General features: G+C 39.3%; 1 protein-coding gene across 4 annotated transcripts in view; it reads left to right on the top strand.

Moving 5' to 3' along the window:
* adarb1b (adenosine deaminase RNA specific B1b) overlaps window positions 1–23,312 on the top strand; it is a 67,648-nt gene that overhangs the window by 28,329 nt on the left and 16,007 nt on the right. For 3 of the 4 annotated variants that reach the window (XM_051404426.1, XM_051404427.1, XM_051404428.1), the window contains one exon: window positions 20,786–20,860. In XM_051404426.1, the coding sequence (XP_051260386.1) occupies window positions 20,833–20,860 (28 nt within the window). In that variant the 5' untranslated portion in view covers window positions 20,786–20,832. Of the gene's footprint in view, window positions 1–38; window positions 321–20,785; window positions 20,861–23,312 lie in introns of those variants that run through there. The other variant, XM_051404425.1, reaches the window with a different exon arrangement.

The following is a 23,312-nucleotide window of genomic DNA, read 5'->3' as shown; positions in this document are numbered from 1 at the left end:
AAACAAAGAAACGCTGCAGGTGTGTGGAGTTCTGAATATCATTAGCTTTTGGCAGCACAAACTGGAAGAAGTGTGAGAGCACTTGCTGTCAGAGGTGAAGGACAAGGTAGACCATGTGTTCACAGTGAGATCCCAGCAGCTGAAGTTTAATTTGGTCCAGGTTAGTCTAGTGTTAGAAAGCTTTGGTTGATTTTCTAACGGTGTAAGTGCTGACCAAGCCATGGCCCTTCTTACCAACGGCGCACAGAATCTGGGCTCCTACTACTGCCTGATCCGACGCAGGTTCAAGAGGAGGCGCAAGAAACGCTCCGAACGCAAAGGTAACCCTCACAGCAGCAGTTCATTCACACAGAGTGATGCTGAGCCGGCTTGTTGTAGACTTTGTTGTAATGTTTAGTAACTGGCAAGAGAGGACAGGGGAGTGCTTGCTGTATTAAATAATCACTTTTCTTTTTGAAGTTTGAAGTTGTATAGCATCAGCAGACTGCTGTGAAATCTCTTTATTTCTGTATACTAACACAGAGAGTGGCTTATAGTTAGTGAACCTATACAGTAGGTTAAAAACAAGCTTCAGATGGTGAAGTTTATTTTCTGTTTTGTTTGATGGTTTAAATGTTTGAGTTTCACTGATTGCATTTCAAAATTGGTTTCCATCAAATAGTTGTCTTGTTAAAATTATCTTTTATTTATTTACTTCGCAATCGTTTAAGAAGACATTATTGTTGACCCGAGTAATCTGATCCAAAATAAGTAAATATATGGTTTAAATGTGATTTTAATTTTTTTATAAAAAAATTATGTATTTCCGTTTTTTTCCGCATAGCTTTTCTCTCTCTCTCTTTATATATTTCTCATATTTGTATTATGTTTCTGTTATAAAAATTGACCATAGAAAAAATGTTCACATCTTTAAATGATTAACAAAGATATCTAGTCCTCTGGTACTTTACGGCACAATCACTAAATAATAAACCATATACATTGTATGTATAGTCACATATAAAATATAATTTGAGAAATATACCTATAGATTTAAATTAACAATGTTTTTTTTAATCACCATCAGAAAACACTGGTTTTCTTTGTTTTGTTTTGTTTTTAGGATTATTGTTTTCAGCATTTTATGAGATAGACAGGAAACATGGAAAGAGATATGGATGAAAACTGATGAAAACAGTATCAGTTTAAGAGAGACCAGGTTACAAATCTGTCCTCTGTTTTTTGATGATCTGACCATCTTTTTTTTTAAATATATATTTCAGCCACATTTCCATTCAACATCTAATGCTTGTTGGAAGCATAAGTGCGAGAAATGGAAAGGTTAAAAGAAAGAGTTCTTGATGGGCCCAATCTGTTTTGATTAAACACACATCACACACGCTCAGCCCTCCCCAGAGAAAGTTTTTTTAGAGAATCAGAATCATTTATCTATTGAGTAAAGACTCTCATAAATGAGACCATCCCTTCTTCTTTGCCGTCTCTTTCTCTCTCTCATCCTTCCCCTCTCTCTCTCAGAGACAGGTCCGTGTCTGTGTAATTGAAGTCGGGTGACGGGAGCCCCACAGAGGCTCTAAGCTTTTCTCTCCTGAGTTTGCTGCTCTGCTCTGGGGATTAGCCTAACAGCAAAGGTAGTAATTACTTAGGTGGCCACAGCTCACTGACAGTATTAGCCATGTCTCAGCCACTTGCTTTGACACCCACCACCCTCCAAACCCCCACCCCCCACTCTCCTCGTCGAGCCGAGTCCATTCATCCAAGTAAATCCACCACTGCTGATGTTGCATTTTTAGCCCCCGATTCGCACTCGAGCCCTGCTCACTCAGTGACTGACTATGTCCATCAGCATTACACAGGTCTGTTTCCGGCCTTTTCACTCTCCCTTATCACCATGGGAATGAAAGTGGCACTTTTTCACCATACTGAGAGAAGTGATGACTACGCAGGACTTTGGGCCAATGTCGCTCTTGCTCTCTCAGTCAGCTTTAATGCCCCGCGCTGGAAGCCTCCTGATAAGTTGCTTAGTGCTTTAGCTTTAGTGCCCAGTGGGTTAGCAGCTAATGCTAGCTGTGAGGATGAGGTCACTTGCTTGTACTTAAGACAGTCTTCAGTAAAATAATGTGACACTGACTCAAGAAAATCTATTAACTCGGTATCCTCAGTGAGGTCAGTCCATTAAGTGTAGATTAGTGTCTTCCACAAGGACACTTGAACATGCCGAAACCGGGGTTGACAGGGGTCAGCTGTTTGACGGAGCATCGACCATTAATCTACACTACAGCCCTGAACAAAATTCTGGTGTGTTTGTACTTCTAAAATACTAGTTTAGTTCCAAAATGTAATGTGAATTAAGCTCAGTTGGAAAGTGTACATGTGCCTCCTGTTGAATGACACATTTGAACACAAACACATTACACTAAGAGTTGTATGTGTCATTTTCACTTACAGTAATTACCTGGAGAATTTGACTAAATTACACGTCTACTTAGCTGATGATAACTTTACAAAAGAATTTAGGTGTCATTCTTTACCCAATTTAACGGTTGATGGTGGGAATGTTGGGAATTACGCTATGAAAATCAGTAAACTGTTGAACATTTTCCATCCTGACAGAAGGGATAACAAAGCTAACTAGAGAGTCAAGTCAATGTCAGTCAGACACAGTGTGTACACACACTATCCTGAGAAGTATAATACTGAGGTAGGTAATCAAGGCATAAGGATGCTTTCATATTCTCATGCCTTGATTACCAATCTCAATAGTCCACCTGTCGCTCAGTTTCACATTATAGATTTCCAACCGAATGTTTTGCACGTGTCCTCCAAATTTGTGCTTTGTTGAACCGGGTTGACTGCAATCTATGGTTGACAGGACCTGCAGCTCAATACTTTAACATTCAGGGTGACCAGTCTAGTCTTTTTTTACTGTCAAGGTTTAGTCATATTCAATAAACTAATCACATTGTATACTGTATGTACGATCTGAATCTACTAACTAAAGCTGCCAGGAAATTTGGTTACGTAAAACATTCAACTCTTAATGTAGGGAAAGGTTAAAGTTTAAAGTAGCATAATATTGAAATACTTGTAGTATATGAATAAATGTATTTTGTTACATTCCACCACTGGTTTTACGTCGTCTAACAAATTCCACATAGCTTCTTGGCTTCCAGGGTCCTGGTATTGTTGTGGCTCATTGTCACACTGTCATGAATTACTGGGGCACTTAAATACAACAAAGCAATTGTTAATGTTATTAGTATTACCTGTGCTTTTCTTACTATGACGAGTCAGTGTCTGCTGTGAAAAAGGCCTATTGATGGCTGTTTGTTTTTTACATCTGACTGCAGTGTAATGTTAGCTTTGGACATGAATAATGCTTATGAATGCCGTTTTATCTTCTCCTTTTATTGTTTTTTCTGTATCTTGTCCCATTATTTTGTTCCATTGCTTTTTGATTGATCTTTTAGTTTTTACATATAAAGCCATGTAAATAAAATGTGTTATTATTTTGAGTGCAACTGTGTGATACACATTTTTATAAATAGTAGGACTCATATTTATTGATCGCATAATCATGCAGATGATCATAATTTATAAGTGAATTACAATACAGTGCACAGTCAATTTCAAAATGCTGAACTTACGCATATCTTCCAAGTGATAAGTTCTTCAATGCATCTCTCATAAATGTGCCAAGCCATGACACTCGTAGACGATGCTTTCCAATGGGCCGTATATGAAATATGGAAAATGGGGAACAGAGGCCTTTTCTGCCAAGCCAGCAAAATCTCCAAAATGAGCTTTTGTAACTTGAATAGGGGGGCAGAGAGGGGGATCTGCACTGCCTGACGCTTGCAATCCATCGCCCTGGAAGACTTTGCCTACAACAAGACTCTGTTTTTTCACATTTCCTTTACTTAGATAACCTTATATCCTTCCTCCCTTTCACACATCATCTTTCTTTCTTCCCTTTCATCCTTTCTTCTAAGCCCTCCTGTTCTTGCCCCCTTTGTCTTTCCTTCATTTACTCCTTTCATTATTCACTTATTCATATATTCACACATTGGTTCACTTAGAAACGATCATTACCATGTGGAATAATCTATGACATAATAGCAAATACAGTTTCTTAATTGATTTTGCTGTTTTCCTTCCCTTTAGAATAATGTAAGCTGCTGCATGTCGACACAAAAAAAATGGATTTATGGCCTCCTAGGAAAGACCGATTAACAGTAACAATGGAAATCAAATAGACAACATGGATGCATTAATTTATCTAACAACAAAAAGCTGTTGATTATGAGCAGTGCCTTATTTAGTGCTGCAACATTTCCAGGCACCACAAACAACAGCGGCACTCTGTCTTGATAAGAAATGAGTTGTGTCTGCCTGTCTCAATGTAATTAGCCTTGATTAGCATGCTGCTAATGACTGTAACAGACTGACAGAAGGGAGAAAAAAAACCATTGTAGCGAGAATGCACAAACCACCGAGGTGTGTTTAGTTGGCGGAGAGACACTTCATGGCCCTGGAGATACATGCAGGGATTTGTGTCAGCTCCTTTTATCACCAGAGAGATAAACCTCATTAGTATAGATTCATAGTCACTGTAGATTCGAACGGATATGGATATTGAAATGTTTTGCTGTTGCAGCTGGTTATTATCCCACTGTTTTCATGTCAGAGGGGGAGAGGAATTTCTTTCGAGGTAATGAAACCGGACATATAGTGATGAAAATTTGATTTCCCCAACCAAACGTGTTATGTGGAAGCCCCTTGACAGCAATACAGAGGAAAGATTTCAAACTTTAAAATCTCACCACAGAAAAAGAGCTCAGTCACCGTTGATATCGCTGTTTTGTAATGTTGTGTTGCCCTCACTGTTCTCCTGCTCCGTCTCGGACTGTACATCTGTGCTACCCCATCCTCTCCCCTCCCACCTCTGACATTCCTCTTCTTGGGGTGCATGAACACTTTCTCCCTCCCTCTGTCAGCTGTCACAACCTTTTTCATCCGGCGGACGTTCCCCATCCTGTCCTCTCCCCGCTGTCCATCAACCGTACCTCTCCGCCTGACAATAGCAAAGGCACAAGGTGTGAAATGCCGCTCTCAGATGACAGTGTCACAGGTGCAGGCACATACAAATCTACATGGGTGCATTCATGTCCTTGCACAGCGTTTATTCTCAGACTCCCACCCTCCCCCATATGTGCACACATCCCTCTCATGGCGGAGTAGGATTCCAGTGCTTCTAACCTGGCCTTGAATGTGACAAACGGTGTTAGCTGTGAGCACCCTGGGCATCCAGGCGAGGAGAACAGGAGGACAGAGGAGGGGATTGTGTGTGTGTGTGGGGGGGGGGTTCGATGGACAAAGGGAGGCAGAGGGAAGGAACTGACAAAAACACTTTCAAATTTTCAAAGTAAGCACACCCAAGGGTTCCCAAGACTCCTTAGAGTGCTTTCTTTAAGACATTAGCTATGTGATATAGTGGCTTTTATCTGGTTCTCCTCAACTACACAACTGCAACGGAGAAAACACTGTATTTTCAAAAAACTACAGTAGAAAGAAATACAGTTTTATGGGCACTGTCAAAGTTAGGTTAATCCCCATACATCATATATAATTCAATGTTTTTAGGCTGTTTTGCCTTCCAGGTTAGCATAGCTCTTATTGCTTGTTCTGTTGATGTGTGTGCACATGTGAGTTTTCGGGACTTCCCTACCTGTGTGCTCTGTTGGGTGCTTGAACATTGAGCAAAGCAGTGGTGGTCCTCTGTGAGCCGGGCATGCTCGCACGTTCACACACTTCCAAACACACTCAAACATACTCTCCTTTCCCCACAGGCGCTCGGCGCCTATGCTGTGTCATAAATCAGAGCTGTCAAATAGATTTTACAGCTCCTAGTGAAAAGAGGAGAGGCAGCCACCCAACAACCTTGAAAAGATGGAAGAAAGCAAAAGTAGAGGAGTTTTATTATTATTAAAGCTGATACCTGGACCTAAGGAATCTATAAAGAATGACGGGACAGTTTTTCACACAGAGCAGAGAGTGTGCATGAGAGAAAGTTTGTTGGTGGGTTCAGCATGATGCGTGATTGTACTAGTCCCTCCATCCAATCCCTGGTTTACAATGAGTCCGTACGACAGGACTTTTCTCTATCGCTTTTTGTTCCGGCGAAACCTTTTATTCTCTCTGCACATTTCATTTGCATCGATCCGACAATAAAATTGTAATGTTACTGCAGTATCATTCTCAGGCTTAATGCAAGAAAGGGAGACAGGCGTCAGCAGTTGGGAATCAGAAGGAAATCTATAAGAGGAGGAAGTAACAAAAACACTTGTGTGCTGAGCATGGATGTTTTTAACAGTCATACATAAAATAAATTCCATGCAGGTGTCTAGATTTGCTTCATCGAAGACCTGAAACAGTGGTGGCCATTAGTTTTTTTTCAGGAACCAGCTGTTTTCTGTGCTGTTAATTGTGAGGGAAATGCAGTTTTAATGATGGAAGACCTCATATTTCTACAGGCTTCCTAAAAACATTTCTAAATGCAGGGTGCCATGTCTTTATTTTGAGTAAGACCAATGTGTTTCTTCTCGTACTTGTGTCAGGGCTAGATCAACATTTGAATTTTAACAATGCTGTACACAGTTTTGTACAGAAACAGTGTAGCTTTGTTTCTAGCCTGAACAGATGGCAGAACTGAGGTAAGCAACATTCATTCAGCAGCATTTGAAAAAAGAAAAGTGAAGGAACTGATCATCCAGTATTTCACTGCTGGCTGTGGCAACATTTTCTGAGGTATTTTTGATTCAGTGTTAGAAATAAAAAATGAAGATATAATTTACTTATTTTAGACTTAAATCAGAGCTTGTTTTGCTGTTACAACAAGACTCAGTGATGTCCTTATAGAAAGAATTCATCTGAGACACTCGGTCCATATATTTTAGCAGTATTATGGTGAAACACATTCTATTTCTTAGGGTATATTTGGTGTTCTGTCAGTTGTACCACACGGCTATATATAAAAGTCAATGTTTGATTCTCATCTAAAAATCAAGGTGGAAGCTTGCAGACAGTATGTTCTAGCTACAGTCTAAGGGGATACTTCTAAATCCATCATACTAAATCTTACATATACACTGCTTTTATCAAGTGTTCGTCTCGGATGCACTCCTCATCCAAGCTCATCCAGCTAAATTCACTGATTGGAGGAGGCTTATTAGATGTCAGTGTCTGAATGGCTGCCTCTTAATATGCAGAGTGGAGAAAAGTATGTATGTCCAGCAGTAGGGCTCAGAAGGCAAATCGCTTCTGGCAGCCTAATTCGCTGGTCATTAGAAGGGCCAAATTGAATAATGGACTCCGAGGTGAGCGTGTGCGTGTGCATGTTCGTGTGTTTGTCTGATGAGACAGGGAGGGCCATGTTGGGTGGCCATACTCTGTGGCCCCCTTACCTTGGCCCATCAGTTTCAATCAGGCAACGCGACAGGCACTCCCCTTTCTGCCACGACCCCTCTCCATTAGGCCACCGGCGGCCACACGTGTACTTCATTATGGTGCATTACCTGGTCAGTGCCTGGAGACATCACCTGAGGAAGCAACAGAGAGGGAAAGAGAGGTGAGGAAGGTTCCCATTTCTATTAAGATTCTTCCTTTCTCTCGCTTTCTTGAGGTAATCACTGGACTGCCAAAGCTTTATTGGGGAAAGTAATGGGATTTTGGGATGGCGACAGTGGCACTCATTTACCTAACCACATACATGGACAGTTAACAATGGTCCACGTATTCCTTCTTGTGTCCCCCTCTTTCTTTATTTTCTATTCCACTCTTTCCAACTTACAAGTCTCATTGCTTCACCTGCATTTTTTTCTTTAACAGGAAAATTCCTGCACTCCTTTACTGCTGTGCATGACTCTAGATCAGTTACCATCTGAAATTGTCCTGACTATCTTGGCACACACAGGGTAGGGTTATCAAAGGCATGCCTTTAAGAAGTAAGGAAAGGTTTGGCTTTATACAGATCTAATCTCTTGCAGCTTCCGGGTTGGATAAAAGTATGAACTTTGTCAGAATAAATCCAAATAGTGAATGGAGTCAGCAAAGTGGAAAGACGAGCCTAAGGAGTGAATAGGGTACACAGTGATGTTTGCTTGCTGTTTGTTGAAGCCACAGAACGGCACATAACAAAAAGGAAAACTTAAAACCATATTTGCTGCTTGCCAGTAAATGCAAGAAATCCTCATGGTTCTGTATCACACCAATGACCATTTCATTTCTTAAATTCCTCAAACCCAGCAGCTTAATTTTAAATACAGTCGTACTACTCACATTAAATCAGAAATAGACCCGCATCGTTCCTGCTTACAGTCTCATTACATTGTTCTAATACCACATTCTGGTGAGTTAGGCCTGATATGGCTTGAAATGTGATTTTTGTTTTGTTTTTAGAATAAGGGAAGAATCAGACAGAATGGAATAGACTGTAGTGGTAGCGCAACACGGTGGGCCTATCAGTCTGTGTTAGGGCTGTCTCATAGGCGGGCTCTCCTGCACCGGCCATTTCCCATGGCCATTTGTCTCTGTCCGGTTTCTTTCCCTTTCTTTGCCCCCGTTTTTTTCCCTTTCATCTCCTCCTCCCCCTCATCTTCGATTCCTCATTTTGGACTCTCAGTCTTGTTCGATCTGTTTCTCCTCTCTTTACTCCGGCTCTCGGTTTTTGTCACCACTACAACTCTCCTGTTTTCCTTCTTTTCCAACTATTCCTCCTGGCAAGGAAGTGATTTTTTCCTCTGGAAATGAAAACATTAAATTGGTTTTATGAAAGAAGTTTTAACTGCTTTTTATGTTTGCTAGTGTTTTATTTAATTCTGTTAATTCTGTTGAATACCTAGCTGTGATTTTTTAAATTAATGATTTCCTCTTTATTTCTGAATAAGAGAGAGATGCTGCCACTATATTCAAAAGTCAGTAGTGTCCAATTTTGCCTAAATAACCTCATTAACCTGTGACGGAGCTGCTTTAATGTTAAACAGGGTTGTGTCTTCAAGGCTAGAGCAAACATGGCAGCCTAAATTTAATCTAATCCACATGAAATGTTATGTTAAACTCTGATTAGGTTTCCTGATACTGGAATCTTATAATAGACACACAACTTATTATTTTTTATGTTTTACGTTTTTCCGTCATTGCCAGCTTTGAGTTTCTACTGTTAACAACAATTTTAGAGCGTGTTGGCTGTGTGTGTTTCATTACATCAGTCTGATAATCAGACTGAATCACCATTTTGTTTCACTTTATTCATTCAGCCTGACATCATCTTCATGATTATTTTGTTTTGTTTTGTTCTAAACCATCATTAGCAAGTGATGGATCCATCCAGCCGACAATTAGCGATAGTGCATGCTTGGGGCCGTTTAGTTTATTTGCACAATAATACACAACAAAATGCACACATATAGAAGACAGTTCTACAGTGCAGGAGAGGAAGGAAGCCTGTAGGGCTGTGCCCGACTAAAGAGTTTCCTAGTCGACACACATTTATTATATTAATTTAATTATTTAAATATGTTAAATGCAAACAGAAAAAGCTGTAATAATTCTAAATGTGTCAGAACAACCAGCAAGGAGACTGAACATTTAGTTCATTTAATTAAACTAAAATAATATCACACAAGTCTTGTTGTTCAAAACATAATCTCTCTATACAATATCTCTATATATACAAAAAGCAAACATAAACAGTAGCAATACTCTATGCTACCGTGACCATGAAAAGGCAAAAATGTAACTCCAAAATCAGAACTAGGAATGAAAGTTTCATGTAATAGCATGTTTTGCACTGTGGTGTGAATACCATACAGTATGGGTAGGTTTCAGAGAAAGAGCACATTGTCCTCAACTAGCTTTAAAGTATTTTCCTGTGATAGTCTTACGCCAGGCAAAAACACGGTTATCTAATCTTTCTGGTATTCACTTTACTATGTGTCAAACTCCACACCATTTGCAACTGTACAGCTTACAGACCATATAAAGCCATTACAAGCAGATGTTTACCTCTGGTTTCCTTGGAGGTGGAAGTTGTTCCCTACCTCATTTTTCCACCGAAAACTATGTCTGTCCTCATACTGTGTTTCTCATTTAAACAGAGTGGAATGGAGTGGATGTTGAATGTAATAACCAAGAGACGCTGTGCATGGATGTGCATGTGGTAGGTGGGTTAACAGCATGGCCTTTAAAAATGTACATTGTATGTCAGAATAAAAGTCAGGAGTTGTATTTATCTATGTAGGTGTGTACATGGATGGGTTGTGAAAACAAAAGAAAGCAAAATCCAACCAAAATGCCCCCCTTGACTGACCCCACCTTTTTCCCCCGTGGTCACCATATGTGGATTGTGAAATGCAAAGGAGGCACTGAAACAATTGAAATTGTCTATAATTGTCCCGACATAGGCACAAATATGACTTGTTTAGGTTTAGGGAAAGATGGTTTCAGATTCAAATATTTACCTCTTTAAGGTTAGGGGAGCTTTGTTGTCATGGTTACAATAATAAAACACGTGGTTAAGGTTATAGAGCGATCATGGCAATGCTTCAAAGGAACCAACATTGACTGTCTCCTGCGTGAAAGTCTGATGTTTTGTTGAACCATCAATCCCCCTTCTTCTGCTCCCATCATAATTCCTATAATCGGATTTTCTCACTTGAACATCTACATGTCATTTTTGGGCAATTGCCGAAACGATGCTCTCTGTTTTCTTCTCAGGGTGAGGGGAATTATTGTGGCCAAAAGACTATGCAGACCAAGTTGTATAAAATACTGCTTCCACAGATCCTACACAACTGTATAAAAAGTAAAAATAAAATTACAATAAAACTATATCTAACAGAAAGAAGAAAGTCCCACAATTCTTCCTTGACATTAAGTTATTGCTAACATAGCCCAACTAAATATAACTAAACTGACCCTGAAAATAAGATCAATGGGGAAAAATCTGATGAACTAGTTTATATCTTACCCCTCTCCACATCATTAGCAAGTTTTTCTATTCGTCTGGCTTCCTCTTCATGTGTTCATGTGTGTGTCTGCATCAGAGTCCATCTAAAAGTGATTATTCACACCATAATGTGTGTTTGTGTCACTGATGCTGGCGGTCTGCGGCGTGTCGCACCCAGAGGCTAAGCAGTCGCTCGTTCTGGCCTTGATGGACACAGGAAGCGAGGGCAGCCATTTAGCCGCAGCCTCCTCTCTGGCCCACCAGCCCATGCGCTCCACCCTCCAACCCCCATCTCCCCCCATCCCCCCCTGGCTCTGCTGGTGCTGGAGGAATCATAGCCACTCACTCTGATGATTTATGACCACACCTGAAGCCAGCCTAAGAAGTTTGTGTGTGTGTGTGTGTGTGTGTGTGTGTGTGTGTGTGTGTGTGTGTGTGTGTGTGTGTGTGTGTGTGTGTGTGTGTGTATATATATATACAGTATTTGTGTGAAATTGTTGGAGGGAGAGAGAAAAAAAAAGACAAGTAAGAAAGAGTCTGTACTGTGTGTGTGAGAGAGAAAAATAAGTGTGATAGTACAAAGGTGTGTGTGGGTTTAAAGAAACAAAAGATGGAAAATGCATGAGGGAGTTTTCAAGCAGCATGATAAAAATTTGAGGCGCTTTGTTTTGGGGCTTTTGATTTACAGCAGTTATGCATAGCAGGGAAGAGTATATATAGTATGTTGCAAACAAAAGTGTTAGTGTGTGTTCTTCATGTGTAGAGACACCATTATTTCTCACCTGGCCTTTATGACTTGGCCTTTCATTCTCTTTCTCCTCTCACTCTTCCATGAACCTTGACTCTGCCAGCCTTCTGAAATGCAATCTCCCATAAAACCCATCAAATAAAAAATTCATATTGATACTCCATGCCACTGCATTCTCCACCTTTTCCCTTCCCTCTCACCATCAGCGGTCCATGATGATAAACGACCGACTGTCAGATATTAAAGTCTGGAACACAATAAAAGACCGATTCTCTCCTCTTTCTACACCTCTCCATCCCATACAGTTCTGTTTTTTTCAGTTTTGACTAATTGTCGCGTTTTGGGGAAATATGAGTCCATTACATTTGCATTGTAGGTACTCAGCCAAGCTTTTTATCCATAGTGGAATACTAAAAGTGCAATAGTTAATTCGCCAGTAAACTTTACTGCCTTCACTGAAACAATCAATTAGTTGATTGAATGAACATAATCGTCAGCTATGTTGATCATCGAGGAGTCATTTTTAAGCGAAACACTCGTGTGATGATTTGCTGCTGAAATTGAATAACTTTTGATTTTGTTTGTTTTTTGTCAGACAAAACTAATTAATTGAAAAGCTCATTTGGGCTAATTTTTCACTATTTTTTTATATTTTTTTGGGGAAAAAAGGATTTCTAGATGAATATAAAAACATCTTCTTCAGATAACCTGATAATCAAGATAATCAAAACTCATCCAAGTTGTCATGTGTCGGAGATTTGTACTTTCATTGTAGACACTTTTTAAGTAAATCACACTCACCAAAACTAAATCTGAGCAGTGCATCTGAATTAGCTGTGCCGCAGGGGCTCAAGTCATAGTGTGCGTACGAGGGTAGTGCCCATTTTTCCCTCTTAACTCCCAGCTGAGCCTCTGTACTGGTCCATTACCCAGCAAGTCCTGGCAGTCCTTGCATACTGCGAGCCATGATACCACCCCAGACAGCCTGTCGGACCAAGCGGTCAGTTAAGCAAGCAAGTCGTCTGCTGCAGATGACCAAGGACTTGATGCCGTGAATGTGATAATGACTGACACTTTATAAAAAAAGTGTTTTTTCACATTTAATATTATCTGTACAGTTGCCAAGTTCATCTGTTCATGCATAGCATTTTATAGCAGTCATTCTAATAGTTGTAACATAAATATGCACTCATAATACGCTCAAAAGTTAATGGTAGGTTCAGTAACTTCAGTCATTTTAGTTCAAATAGGTTTTAAATGGAATGGTAATACATTACATTAAGTCCACCTATTAAGTATTTATATACAGTATGTAAACACTTAAATGGTTTATAACACACTGTAATGTAGGTATACACAGTTATAGCTATTTTCTTTTGAATGTATGTTATTTGTCAAGAATTCTTACTATTATTATAACTATGCTTATCTGTATTGTTAGTCATTATCTGCATTACCTCCATTTACAGGTGTCCAGGAGGAGTTATACTTGTTGACAAATATATCTACTTAACGGCTACTTTATATATTATAGTTAATATGTATAAAGCATACAGCATAGAAGAATACATATAAAAACATTCACTGATGCATATAAGCAGTTTTAATCACTATTGGCAAACATTCTCAACCAGTATCCTGAACTACGTGGGCTACTGGTTTAAAACAGGTACCCCATAACCACGACGCTGCTGGTTCAATTGGACACCTGCTCTCTCTCTCTCTCTCTCTCTCTCTCTCTCTCTCTCTCTCTCTCTCTCTCTCTCTCTCTCTCTCTCTCTCTCTCTCTCCACACATTTCATGTCTCGTATATACTATTTAATTAAAGCAAAAATGGCAATAAATAAAATGAATTCTATTTTAATTTAATTATTTAATAGGTATTTTCTTTCATAGAAGTGGCTATTCAAAGTAGGGTTTGTAAAGGTCAATGCCAGATCAGATTTCGCTGTAGTGAGTAGTGAAAATCAAGAGTTAGCACTAGACCGCATACTGAATTGCCAGCAGAATTTCATATTTATTTTGCTTGGGCATGACTGTTTGTCTTTGTGTTGTAATAGGATTCATTTTCAAAAATCAGTTTTTGAAAGTTCAAAAATGTCAATTAAAACAAAAAAAAATCAATGTGCCTCGTATTAATATTTGTATTAATATTGTAATATTAGTATTTATATTTGTAACATTTTTAGGTTTAGCATTACAAATGTTTGGGGTAAAGCCGTACTTTAACTTCACAAACAAAATTATTAAATTCCCAAAAAATTTTGCACAATTTGTAAATTATTTTATACCAGGATTATACACATGGGTTGCTGTTAATAACAGTCAGCATAAACATATTTCAACACGCACTCATTTCAGTTAATTCACAAAGGTTAGTAAATAAGGTCAAGAATTGCACTACACTACAAAATAAAATGGGAATAAAGGAGTTTTTGTTTGGGTTTCCTTCTGCAGTTTGAAGAGGAACATTTAGATCACAGAGATAAGTATGTACATGACTGTATTTGTGCATCGATGCATGCTTTGCTTTTTCTCTAGGTCTGTTTTTGACAGGCGCTAAGAGGGGGCTGTTTCTAGAGCCTGTCAACACAGCGGTGTGTCAGGCTTCTGAAAGTTTGAAGGAAGAGGCTTTTGTCTTTTAATATGCTGTTAATGTAGTTGGGGTGACAGTAGTAGATTGCCTCACTGGGCCCAAACATTAGGTGGTGTCACTGACGCTTTCTGCCGACACTGCAGACTGAAATATTATGGAAGGCAAGAAGTGTTCAATGAATTTCAAGTAATTTCACCCAAAAAGTAAGATGCAAGTGATTCTTTTTCATTGGAGTTGCAATGGATCTGTCTGCATTTTTACTGTCAAATGGTGTCATTACATGCCAACACACAAATACAGACGCAGTATATTTGTGGCCTTTTCTTAAACCAAGTTTGTTTTCACTTATAGTGGACCACACATATTTTGAGTGAAAGACTAAAGTAAAAGTAGAGGAGGTAAGTGTTTTCAAAGCCCAAGTGCCTTCTCCAGTGTCTGTATAATCACACCAAAGAGCAAACCTTTTACGTGTTATGAGTTTATCGTCAGACCAATCAGAGGCTATCATGTTGTCAACTGGCCATCAGTGGTCCAGTTGCCATGTTATCATTGATACAAATTACAACTGTGTCACTTTTGGTGATATTGCCTCCTATAACTGCCTTTTTCTGCACTACAGAGCTGGCCAAGCCATTGTTTTGGAAGTTTACACCAAAACAAGTCAGTGCCCACATAAAGGCAGATGCATTATGTGCTGGATTCTTCGTAGATATGAAACACAAATTGGTGACAAGAATTGGATGGCATTTCTCAGAAATAGCAAGTTTAAACATGAAACTCTTCTTTTCAGCAAAGTAACTCAGCAATGATAAGTTGTAGTTGTGCTTCTAAGTGAAAGACTTTTGTTTTAGTCAAAAATAAGACAGTGACGCAGTTTACAGCCATGCTGAAAACAATACAGTGCCAAAAAATAGCAGGTGCAGGACTCAGTGATGCCCTTTAAACTTCATTCAACAACAGGATACATGTGATATTGGAAATTAGAAATGGACAGACAAATAGAAGGTGTGGTCAAAGAATAAACTAGGGTGCAGCAGAAAGGGGAAATGGTAATTTAAATATGCAAGGGTAAAAGTCACTCCACTAATTTAAAGGAATTTTAAAGACACGGTCTGTCAAAAGTGTGTAAAAAAGGGAAACATTAAGAGGCTGCTCAAAGAATAAACAGAAACATAAGTAGAAAAGGCTACTGTCAGGCAAAAATAGTGCCACTAAGCATGTTGGTGAAGGACAAGATCAGTAAAAGTGGTGAAACTGTGCCACACAACAAGTTACTTGGAAAAGCACATCCTAGGCTACAAAGTAAAATATACCAAGGGGTGAATAAAATAAAGGAACTGTTTAAAGCTATTCAGTGTTATGAAAGCCAGAACACTAAGCTACCAGTGACAGTAGCAGGAGGTGATGTACCAGCCTGGAGTGGATGAAACCGACGTCCCAAATTACAAATAAGTGGCCACCAAATAAAAAGGCTGAATGTAGAGAAAACCTGAGAATCTAAAGCAATACAGGAGAATTAAAGGAGGCTCTTGGTGTTGGATCAGAGTTAAGGTACAAACTCTGAAAAAGGTACCCTCATGGTTCAGGCAGATCCATGTCCCAAGCATTTTAAGAGCTGTCCCTTACCATTTGCAGTAAAAGGTCAGCTAGATAAGGTAGAACAGAGACTAAACGCAGGCCTTACCTTATGAGTACAGCACAGTGAGTATCCTAAATAATCCCATTATGCCGCTGAGACAGTCAGTCAGATATCCGCTTCCCCCTTTGGCATCAGTTCTGGACTTGAATTTCTTAAAGGTCCAATGTGCAACCTTTATGAGGATCTATTGGTAGAAATGGAATATAATATTATATTATATGTTTTCATTTGAATGAGCCGTTTTTATCTACAGAAGAAGCGGGTCCTCTTGTACGGAGTCAACAATGTTGAACCGCAGTTATTCTACAGTAGCCCTGAACAGGCCAGAACCAAATACTGGCTCTAGATAAGGCTTTTTGTTTGCCTTGTCGTGTAGGAGAAACTATGGTTGTTTCTCCTACACACTTGGAATCACCATCTATGTACTGTATTATCTTGTAATGTCCTTTTAATGTGGTGCCAACTGTGGCTTTAATGTGTTTCCTATGTACTGACTCCCTCACTGTATTCTGCAGTACTGTGAGCATACTTCGCTGCCCTAACGTCTTGAAACTCCATGGAGTACAATGTAGAGACGACATGAAAACTCCAGCATCATACTACGGTTGTCCATCATCACCGATTGCAGAGTTGTATGTGCTGTTTGGCTTAAAGGACTTTCTAAGGTGCTGTTGTAGCCGAAGTTGGTGCTTCTTGTGTAAGCAAATGCATTTTGCGTCTTTGCAACAATGGACCTTTCAGTTCCCTGTATTTTTGCTTTGTACTTTATTTCCATGACGGGTTACCTTTCAAGTTTTTGCTCTGAACTCACAACAGTCCGGTTGCAGATGTAGCTACAGTACTAATGCTGCGCATGCCAAAATAGATTTTGACGTTTTCAAATATTTTATGGTATTAAAGGTTATCCCTTCATGCAAGCAAGGTTATTTATTTGATCATTTATACCCTTGGCTTCTTGTTGGGATTTTTAGGTCTAAAGTTGGTCTGAAATGTTTTTGATGGAAAATCTGACTTCCTATACTAGCCTTCATAGACAGTTTGTTTTAGACAGTTTGAACCCCGTAGCCTGCCAAAGGCAGACCTTTCCATCGCCTTCTGTTTTAGAGGAGATAATGATTCTCTTTTACCTGGAATAGGATTGCATTTTCTATCTCTCTTGTCCTCTATTCTTCCCTCACCTTTACCTTTCCATCCCTCGCTCCACCCCACCTCCTCCTGTCAGTTGGCCGCTGCTGGTTCTCCCTCCACGGTGGCGATGCTCTATCGCTCCGTCACAGCGCAAGCGAGGGATGAGAGACAAATCAAAACCACCTTATTTCCCCTCAGTCCCTCTCACCGTGCCAGATTGAATTTGAGGTTTTTCATCTTCTTTCTCATCTTTCTCTTTTCCCTGCCTCCCTTAGCGTCCACTTGGAATTACCTGGAACCAAGCCCTCTCACAACTTGATGATGCAGAATCATTTATGCATATGGAGGGAGATAGTCGGCAGCCCTCACTGTTGATTCTTTTGAGTCACTTTAAATCCACTCTCTCTCTGTGTGTGTGTGTGTGTGTGTGTGTGTGTGTGTTCAAAAATGGTCAATACCAATATCAATCGAGGATCCTGCCTTGCTTTTACCAGTGTCTTATAACTCTCCATGCATGCAAATGTCCAAATTAGTTTTGCAGGCTTTAATGTTCAACATTTTTGATCTTTAAAGAAAAATGCTGAAACGCCTTTAGTAAACGTCTTTACCTCGTTTTTCTTGAACAGTTTTGTTGGCTAGTAGTGTAAAAGTGTTATTTATATATATATCCCCTTATTGCCAAATGTAGACCATGAGACGTGTCTAGATCATATCGGGTTAACATTAGGTTGCTGTCAGTAAGTGCATAGGTACCATTTTGCTCCAACCAATATTGTATAAATGAAGGGAATATCAGGAGTAGAATATTTTTATTCCAAAAACATATCAATTACATTTTGTTTGGTCTGGGTCATTTCAACAAAGCAGCTTGTATACTTGTGAACATTTCTGATTACCAATCTTAAAATAATACCTAGGGGGAATCAGGCAATGGACCGCATTGAAGAGAATGTTACTACATTTTAAGCTTAATATGCTTTCCTTTAGGCAATATGTAATTTATTTTCCTTTATTAACTATCAGACAACTTGATATATTTTCTAAAAGTAAAAATCTATATAACTCTTAAGTTGTCACTTTTCTTCAGCATTTGGCTGAACTTGGTCTAAATTACCTTGTTACAAAGAGGAGATACACTCCTACTACACTATACACTGATCTGTCCTAATAATGTCTCTATTTCTGAGTATTTGGTGTACACTGTTGTCCTCACTGACACTGTTGTTTTTTTAAAAAACATATAGAGTGATTGTTATACGGATCATAAATCTCACTCAACACTAAAAATATGAGCTTTCATTTTAGGTAACAGAATGCAGTGATCAGGTTTTTCTGTCCTTTAGGACTTCGTAGCCATTTACCCTCAGAAGACACACACATACACAAACACGCACACTCTCATACACTCCTTTTATGAATTCTTTGTGGGACTCTCCCCAATGATTGCACCTGATTTCAGGAATAGTTACAGATTTATGACCGAAGCGGTCTCATCTGAATCAAAGCTGACAGGCACATTTGCATTGCGTGCTGATTAAACTACACAGCAGTGTGTGTTGGGAGACGTATGAAGGAGGAAGGAAAAAGTATGTGAATAACACAACGGTCTTGTTTAATATTTGTTTAATACTGTCTTGTTTTACACTTAGATACACTGAATGTAATTCATTTACTCACAGTTGTTCGATTCCACATCTGGCCACACAATTAACTGGAAGAGACAGTAGCCTGTTTGGAAGTGAAACACCAGTTTCAGCTGTTAAAACTATACATAGTCAACTCAGTAATTTAAAGTCAGAAAACATAAAACCATACAGCTTCATGCACTGCAGAAGTAACAACCTGTAAGTAGTGCAACTAGTCTTGTGTGTAGATGGGATTTTCGAGTTGGTGGATGAGTGTGCGTGGGGGCCAGTGGCACCTGGCTCCTGCTACCTGAGAGAAATTAGTCCCATCTTCCACTCTGTTGGACCTACTCCCGCCCATCCTCCCTTCACCCCACCTTTTCATTTTCAATTATGGGTTGGAATATGAATCTTTAATAGGGTGATAATTGTGCTAGCATATTTGCTGTCACCCACCATTAGCCCAGATTAATTAGCCCATTTAGTTTAGCTTAAGAAAGTGTCTGGCTGAGGAATGGGGGCACTGATGGAAGACGAGTGGAGAGAGAGTAGAATCAGCACAATCTGTTCTATATCATAATGCCATCTTTCTCCTGCTTTCTCTCTGTCACTCTCCCTTTTTCCTCGTTGCTGCTTTAACTCGCTTTCTCTCATCTAACTGACTCTGTTAGTCTGTTTCATCACTGCACTACACTCAGCAGTATTTTTTGGTCGCCATGACTTTTCAAGTGTTCAGTGGGGAGACTGATGGGGGAAGTCTATGCAGTTGAAACTTTCTTGGAACTATTCTTTAGTTAGCAGTACAGTATGAGCCAGTGGTGCAACTTTTCCAAGCAAGCCCCTCTTCTTTTTGGAGATCACTTAAATGATGTTCAGCTGGCTAAAATGAAAAGACACATCAACAATAAAATTTGTGATTTGAACTTTTAGTTATATGCTAATGAATGTGATATTTGAAAACTACCAACCATTTTGCTATTTTTTTTTTTGCTATTTTGTTAATCTTTTGGTATAATTAAAGCCTAATCAATTCATATTTTTTATATTAACAATAGATAAAATGACTGCATGTAATGTGAAAGGGATTGCATATAGAGAATTATCACCCAAATCTGCAGCTCCCCTAAGTTCAATAAAGTTTTTTAGCATCTCTCAGTTCAGTGTTTGGATTGTATACACCGCAAGATGTTGTTGTCTATAAAAGCTGTTTTCAATAAAAAAAGCTTTGATAAACAACTCTACACTATTCCTCCAGCACCAAAAAGCAGACAGACAGATATTTTCCTCAGACACTAAAAACAGAGCTAAATGAACAGCGAATAATGGACTTAAATTTGTCAAGTGGCCAGAAACAAGACTGAAATTAATGATTATGTTGGTCTATCTGTCGGTGATGTGTTTCCCTTGTTCCCTTGACCCAAAGTGGCCCCAAAAATTTTTTTTTTTTCAAAAGTTTAACCTTTCTTAATGAGCCACTCATTTGCTGCTGTGGATCTGACTTTATAAAATATCAGAATGGAGCCAGGTGCACAAAAGAGAAAAAAAAATCGTATAGCCTCAGAGTTTGGTGTTCTGTCAGTGTAATTGGCAGCATGAGCGAACATTTCAGATTGCATGAAATCATTTGATTCTGTGTTAGTGTGAAAAATATTGCTTAATGGAGCTTTAATCGCACTCTCCACCTTGGTATAAGGCATGTGTGTGGCAGTGGAGTAACTTGGCCATGTCACTAGCTGTAAATCTCTCAGCAGGCAGTGGGAAATGAGGTCTAATCGGAGGGATATTAAAGTCACAATAGACTGCTCCTGCTATTAAGGCCTGTCAGCCCTGGCCTCCTTTCTCACCTTGATATCTCTCAGTCTCTGAATATTTATATGCCTACATCATGGGCTACTTGCACAGTGCAATATGTGCATTTTTCTTTCTGTGTGTGTGTGCGTGTGCTGGAGCATCAAGAAATGTATCATCACAGTTGCCACTCAAGGTCTTTGAATGTGTTTATGTGTCCGTGCTTATGCAGTCCACCTTTATTTCTTCTGATCCCCAGGTGCAGTGGGGGCGAGGCTGCTCTCAGGTCAGAACAAACCCATCACAATGGATGTGGATGAGGAGGAGAATATGAGTGAGTCGACTCGGGTTTTTCTCATTTTTCAGTCTGTCTTCCTGTCTGAGGAATAGCTGGTCTCTACTTTTAAATGTATTCCTGTATTTTTGTTTTCCTGCCTGCATGTCTTCTCTGATATGCCCTCCTGTCCTTCTCTGATGTGTAATCAGTGTGAGCACATTTACCCGCTAATATTACGCAAGTATTAGTATGCTTGGCCTACTTTATAAAATAACTTAACATGCAATACAATGCAAAACTAATCCAACTACATGAAAATCTAACCTGTACATACAAATGTGTTTCCTGACAGTATGTTTGAAAAAAAAAAAAATACTGTTTATATCTGTTGTGTTGCTAATTATATTCTCATTTATTTGCCCCTCCATGAGCATGATGGGAGCTTTGATTTGTCCTCACCTGAACCAAGACACAGAGCAGTGAATACACACACAAATACATGCTGCTGATTTTACTGAAACTTTTGAGGGAAGAACTAATCATTATATCTGAGAGGCTTCAGGTTATATTACAGATTCCCTCTACCTCCATTTCTGTCTTTAGAAAGTCCTCTCCACTCCAGCTTATTGAACTTTAATTAGACATTTTGGTTTGAACTCAGTAAGCGAGCCTCAGAAGGCAAGGAAAGACATGATTGAATGTGTTTCTCTACACCTTAACAATTTTGAACTCACATTCAAAGAAAGCTGTCATCCTAGCAGATGCCATAACCTGCATTACAAACAAAAAGTTCTTATTGTAGTGTCAAACTCCGTGTTTTTGCTCTGAGAAGCATGTTGTTATGTGTTAAGTCAAATGAGCATGGTTACAAAAATAGTGTTTGTTGTCTTTCAAAGCTTCTGAAGCCTCAGAAGATATATTTGAAGATAAAACACAGTCCAAGCTCACTCAAGTCTATTTCTTTAATACCAAGGGAACACCAGAGAAAAACATGAAATCATTTTTTACTTTTATGTGACAACCTTAGCAGTTCTTGAGATTCTTTAATCACAATAATCATCCCAAATCAAAAGCCAACAAACAAGTTAAACTTAAAATTAAGTTGTGATGAAAGAAGCATTATTTGGTTCATGGTTCAACCCCCACAGGGGATCTAAGCTCTGAAAGATCCAAGCATATCGGATCTTTTGTCTTTGCATAACTAATGGGTGCTGATTACACAGATGCTGGCATGATAATGACCACAACTGCATGTGTGTGCCATAATTCAATGCATGGTGTCATGGCTGTGGCTCTATGGCTTTTGTCCTCTGATCTGGCCTTAGGCTCTGGAGTGCGACTGGATATCCATCATCCTGCAAAAAGTTATTATACTATAAAATGATTAATATCAATTTTGTCCCCTTTAGAGGAAGTTTAAATGTGTTTATACATTTTGAAATGGAGAAAGAGAGCTCCAGTTTTTTTCCTATGTGCCATGATATTCACTGTATTTGTCTGTGCAGCATGCTAGAGTTCTCAGTTTGTGGTTCAATTTTTTTGATTGGCTTATTAGTTCCAATACCCCACAAATATAACTGTTATGAGAAAGGGTGCTGATCGCAATGTGTGTATTTAAGTATATTATACATTCAATTCACACATTTCCAGTAGCTGAAAGTTCTTTGCATTCTACCTTTTGCAGAGAAACACAATGAGCTATAGTACTACGTGCAGTATATTTCGAAATACTTCATTAAGAAAGAGAGTCAGAGTCCTCATTTAACATGTACAGTTTTCCACCGCAGCTAAAATGATTCAACTAATACTGCCGTATCTGTGGTGGTAAAAGGTTGTTTGCTGAAATTGTGTCCCTGTCCAACACACAAATCACCATTTAGATAGGTGATAGTTCTTGGCTACTTTTGTGCACAATCACGCTGTCCCTCCTTTCCCGTGTGTTTTTTTTTTTGCAAAACTCTTAATACCAGTTTGCAGAATGCATGCTCACACCAAAAATATTGCATGTTTTCAGTGCAGATATGCTCATAAATTGAAGGATATGCAGTTTGTGTTCTTGATCTTAGGAATAAGTGTCTATATTTTCTTGCCTTTAGCCATGTCAATTGTAGTATGCAGATGGTAACGGCATGTCATTACATTTTGCAACCTGAAACACTGTGTTCTCTGACAAGCTCCATGGGGGGATCTCAGAGGCGCAGGGTCTTATGAATGGCACCTCATTAGAAACAGATTTTGAATTCAGATTTTCCTCATTTTAAATACGACAGTCATTCTTTTCAAAATCTTATATAAAACGGGTAAACAGCATTTTAACCTCCCACCGTGTCACCAGTCAAGCCTTTAGGATCCCGCAGTAGGTGGAGTCTTCTCCTTCTGCCTCTTTGATGTATTCTCCTGTTTGCCTGGTCCTCAGCTCCTCCCCCTGCACTCCTCCCTGCACTCCCTCAACCCAACCTACAATCCCACTCATGCACACTGCGGCCTCTCTTTCTCCTGAGTACCGCAA

Source organism: Dicentrarchus labrax, unplaced genomic scaffold, assembly GCF_905237075.1.
Source record: "Dicentrarchus labrax unplaced genomic scaffold, dlabrax2021, whole genome shotgun sequence".
In the NCBI taxonomy this organism is placed as follows: Eukaryota; Metazoa; Chordata; class Actinopteri; family Moronidae; genus Dicentrarchus; species Dicentrarchus labrax.
This window is presented reverse-complemented; position numbering and strand designations above follow the sequence as displayed.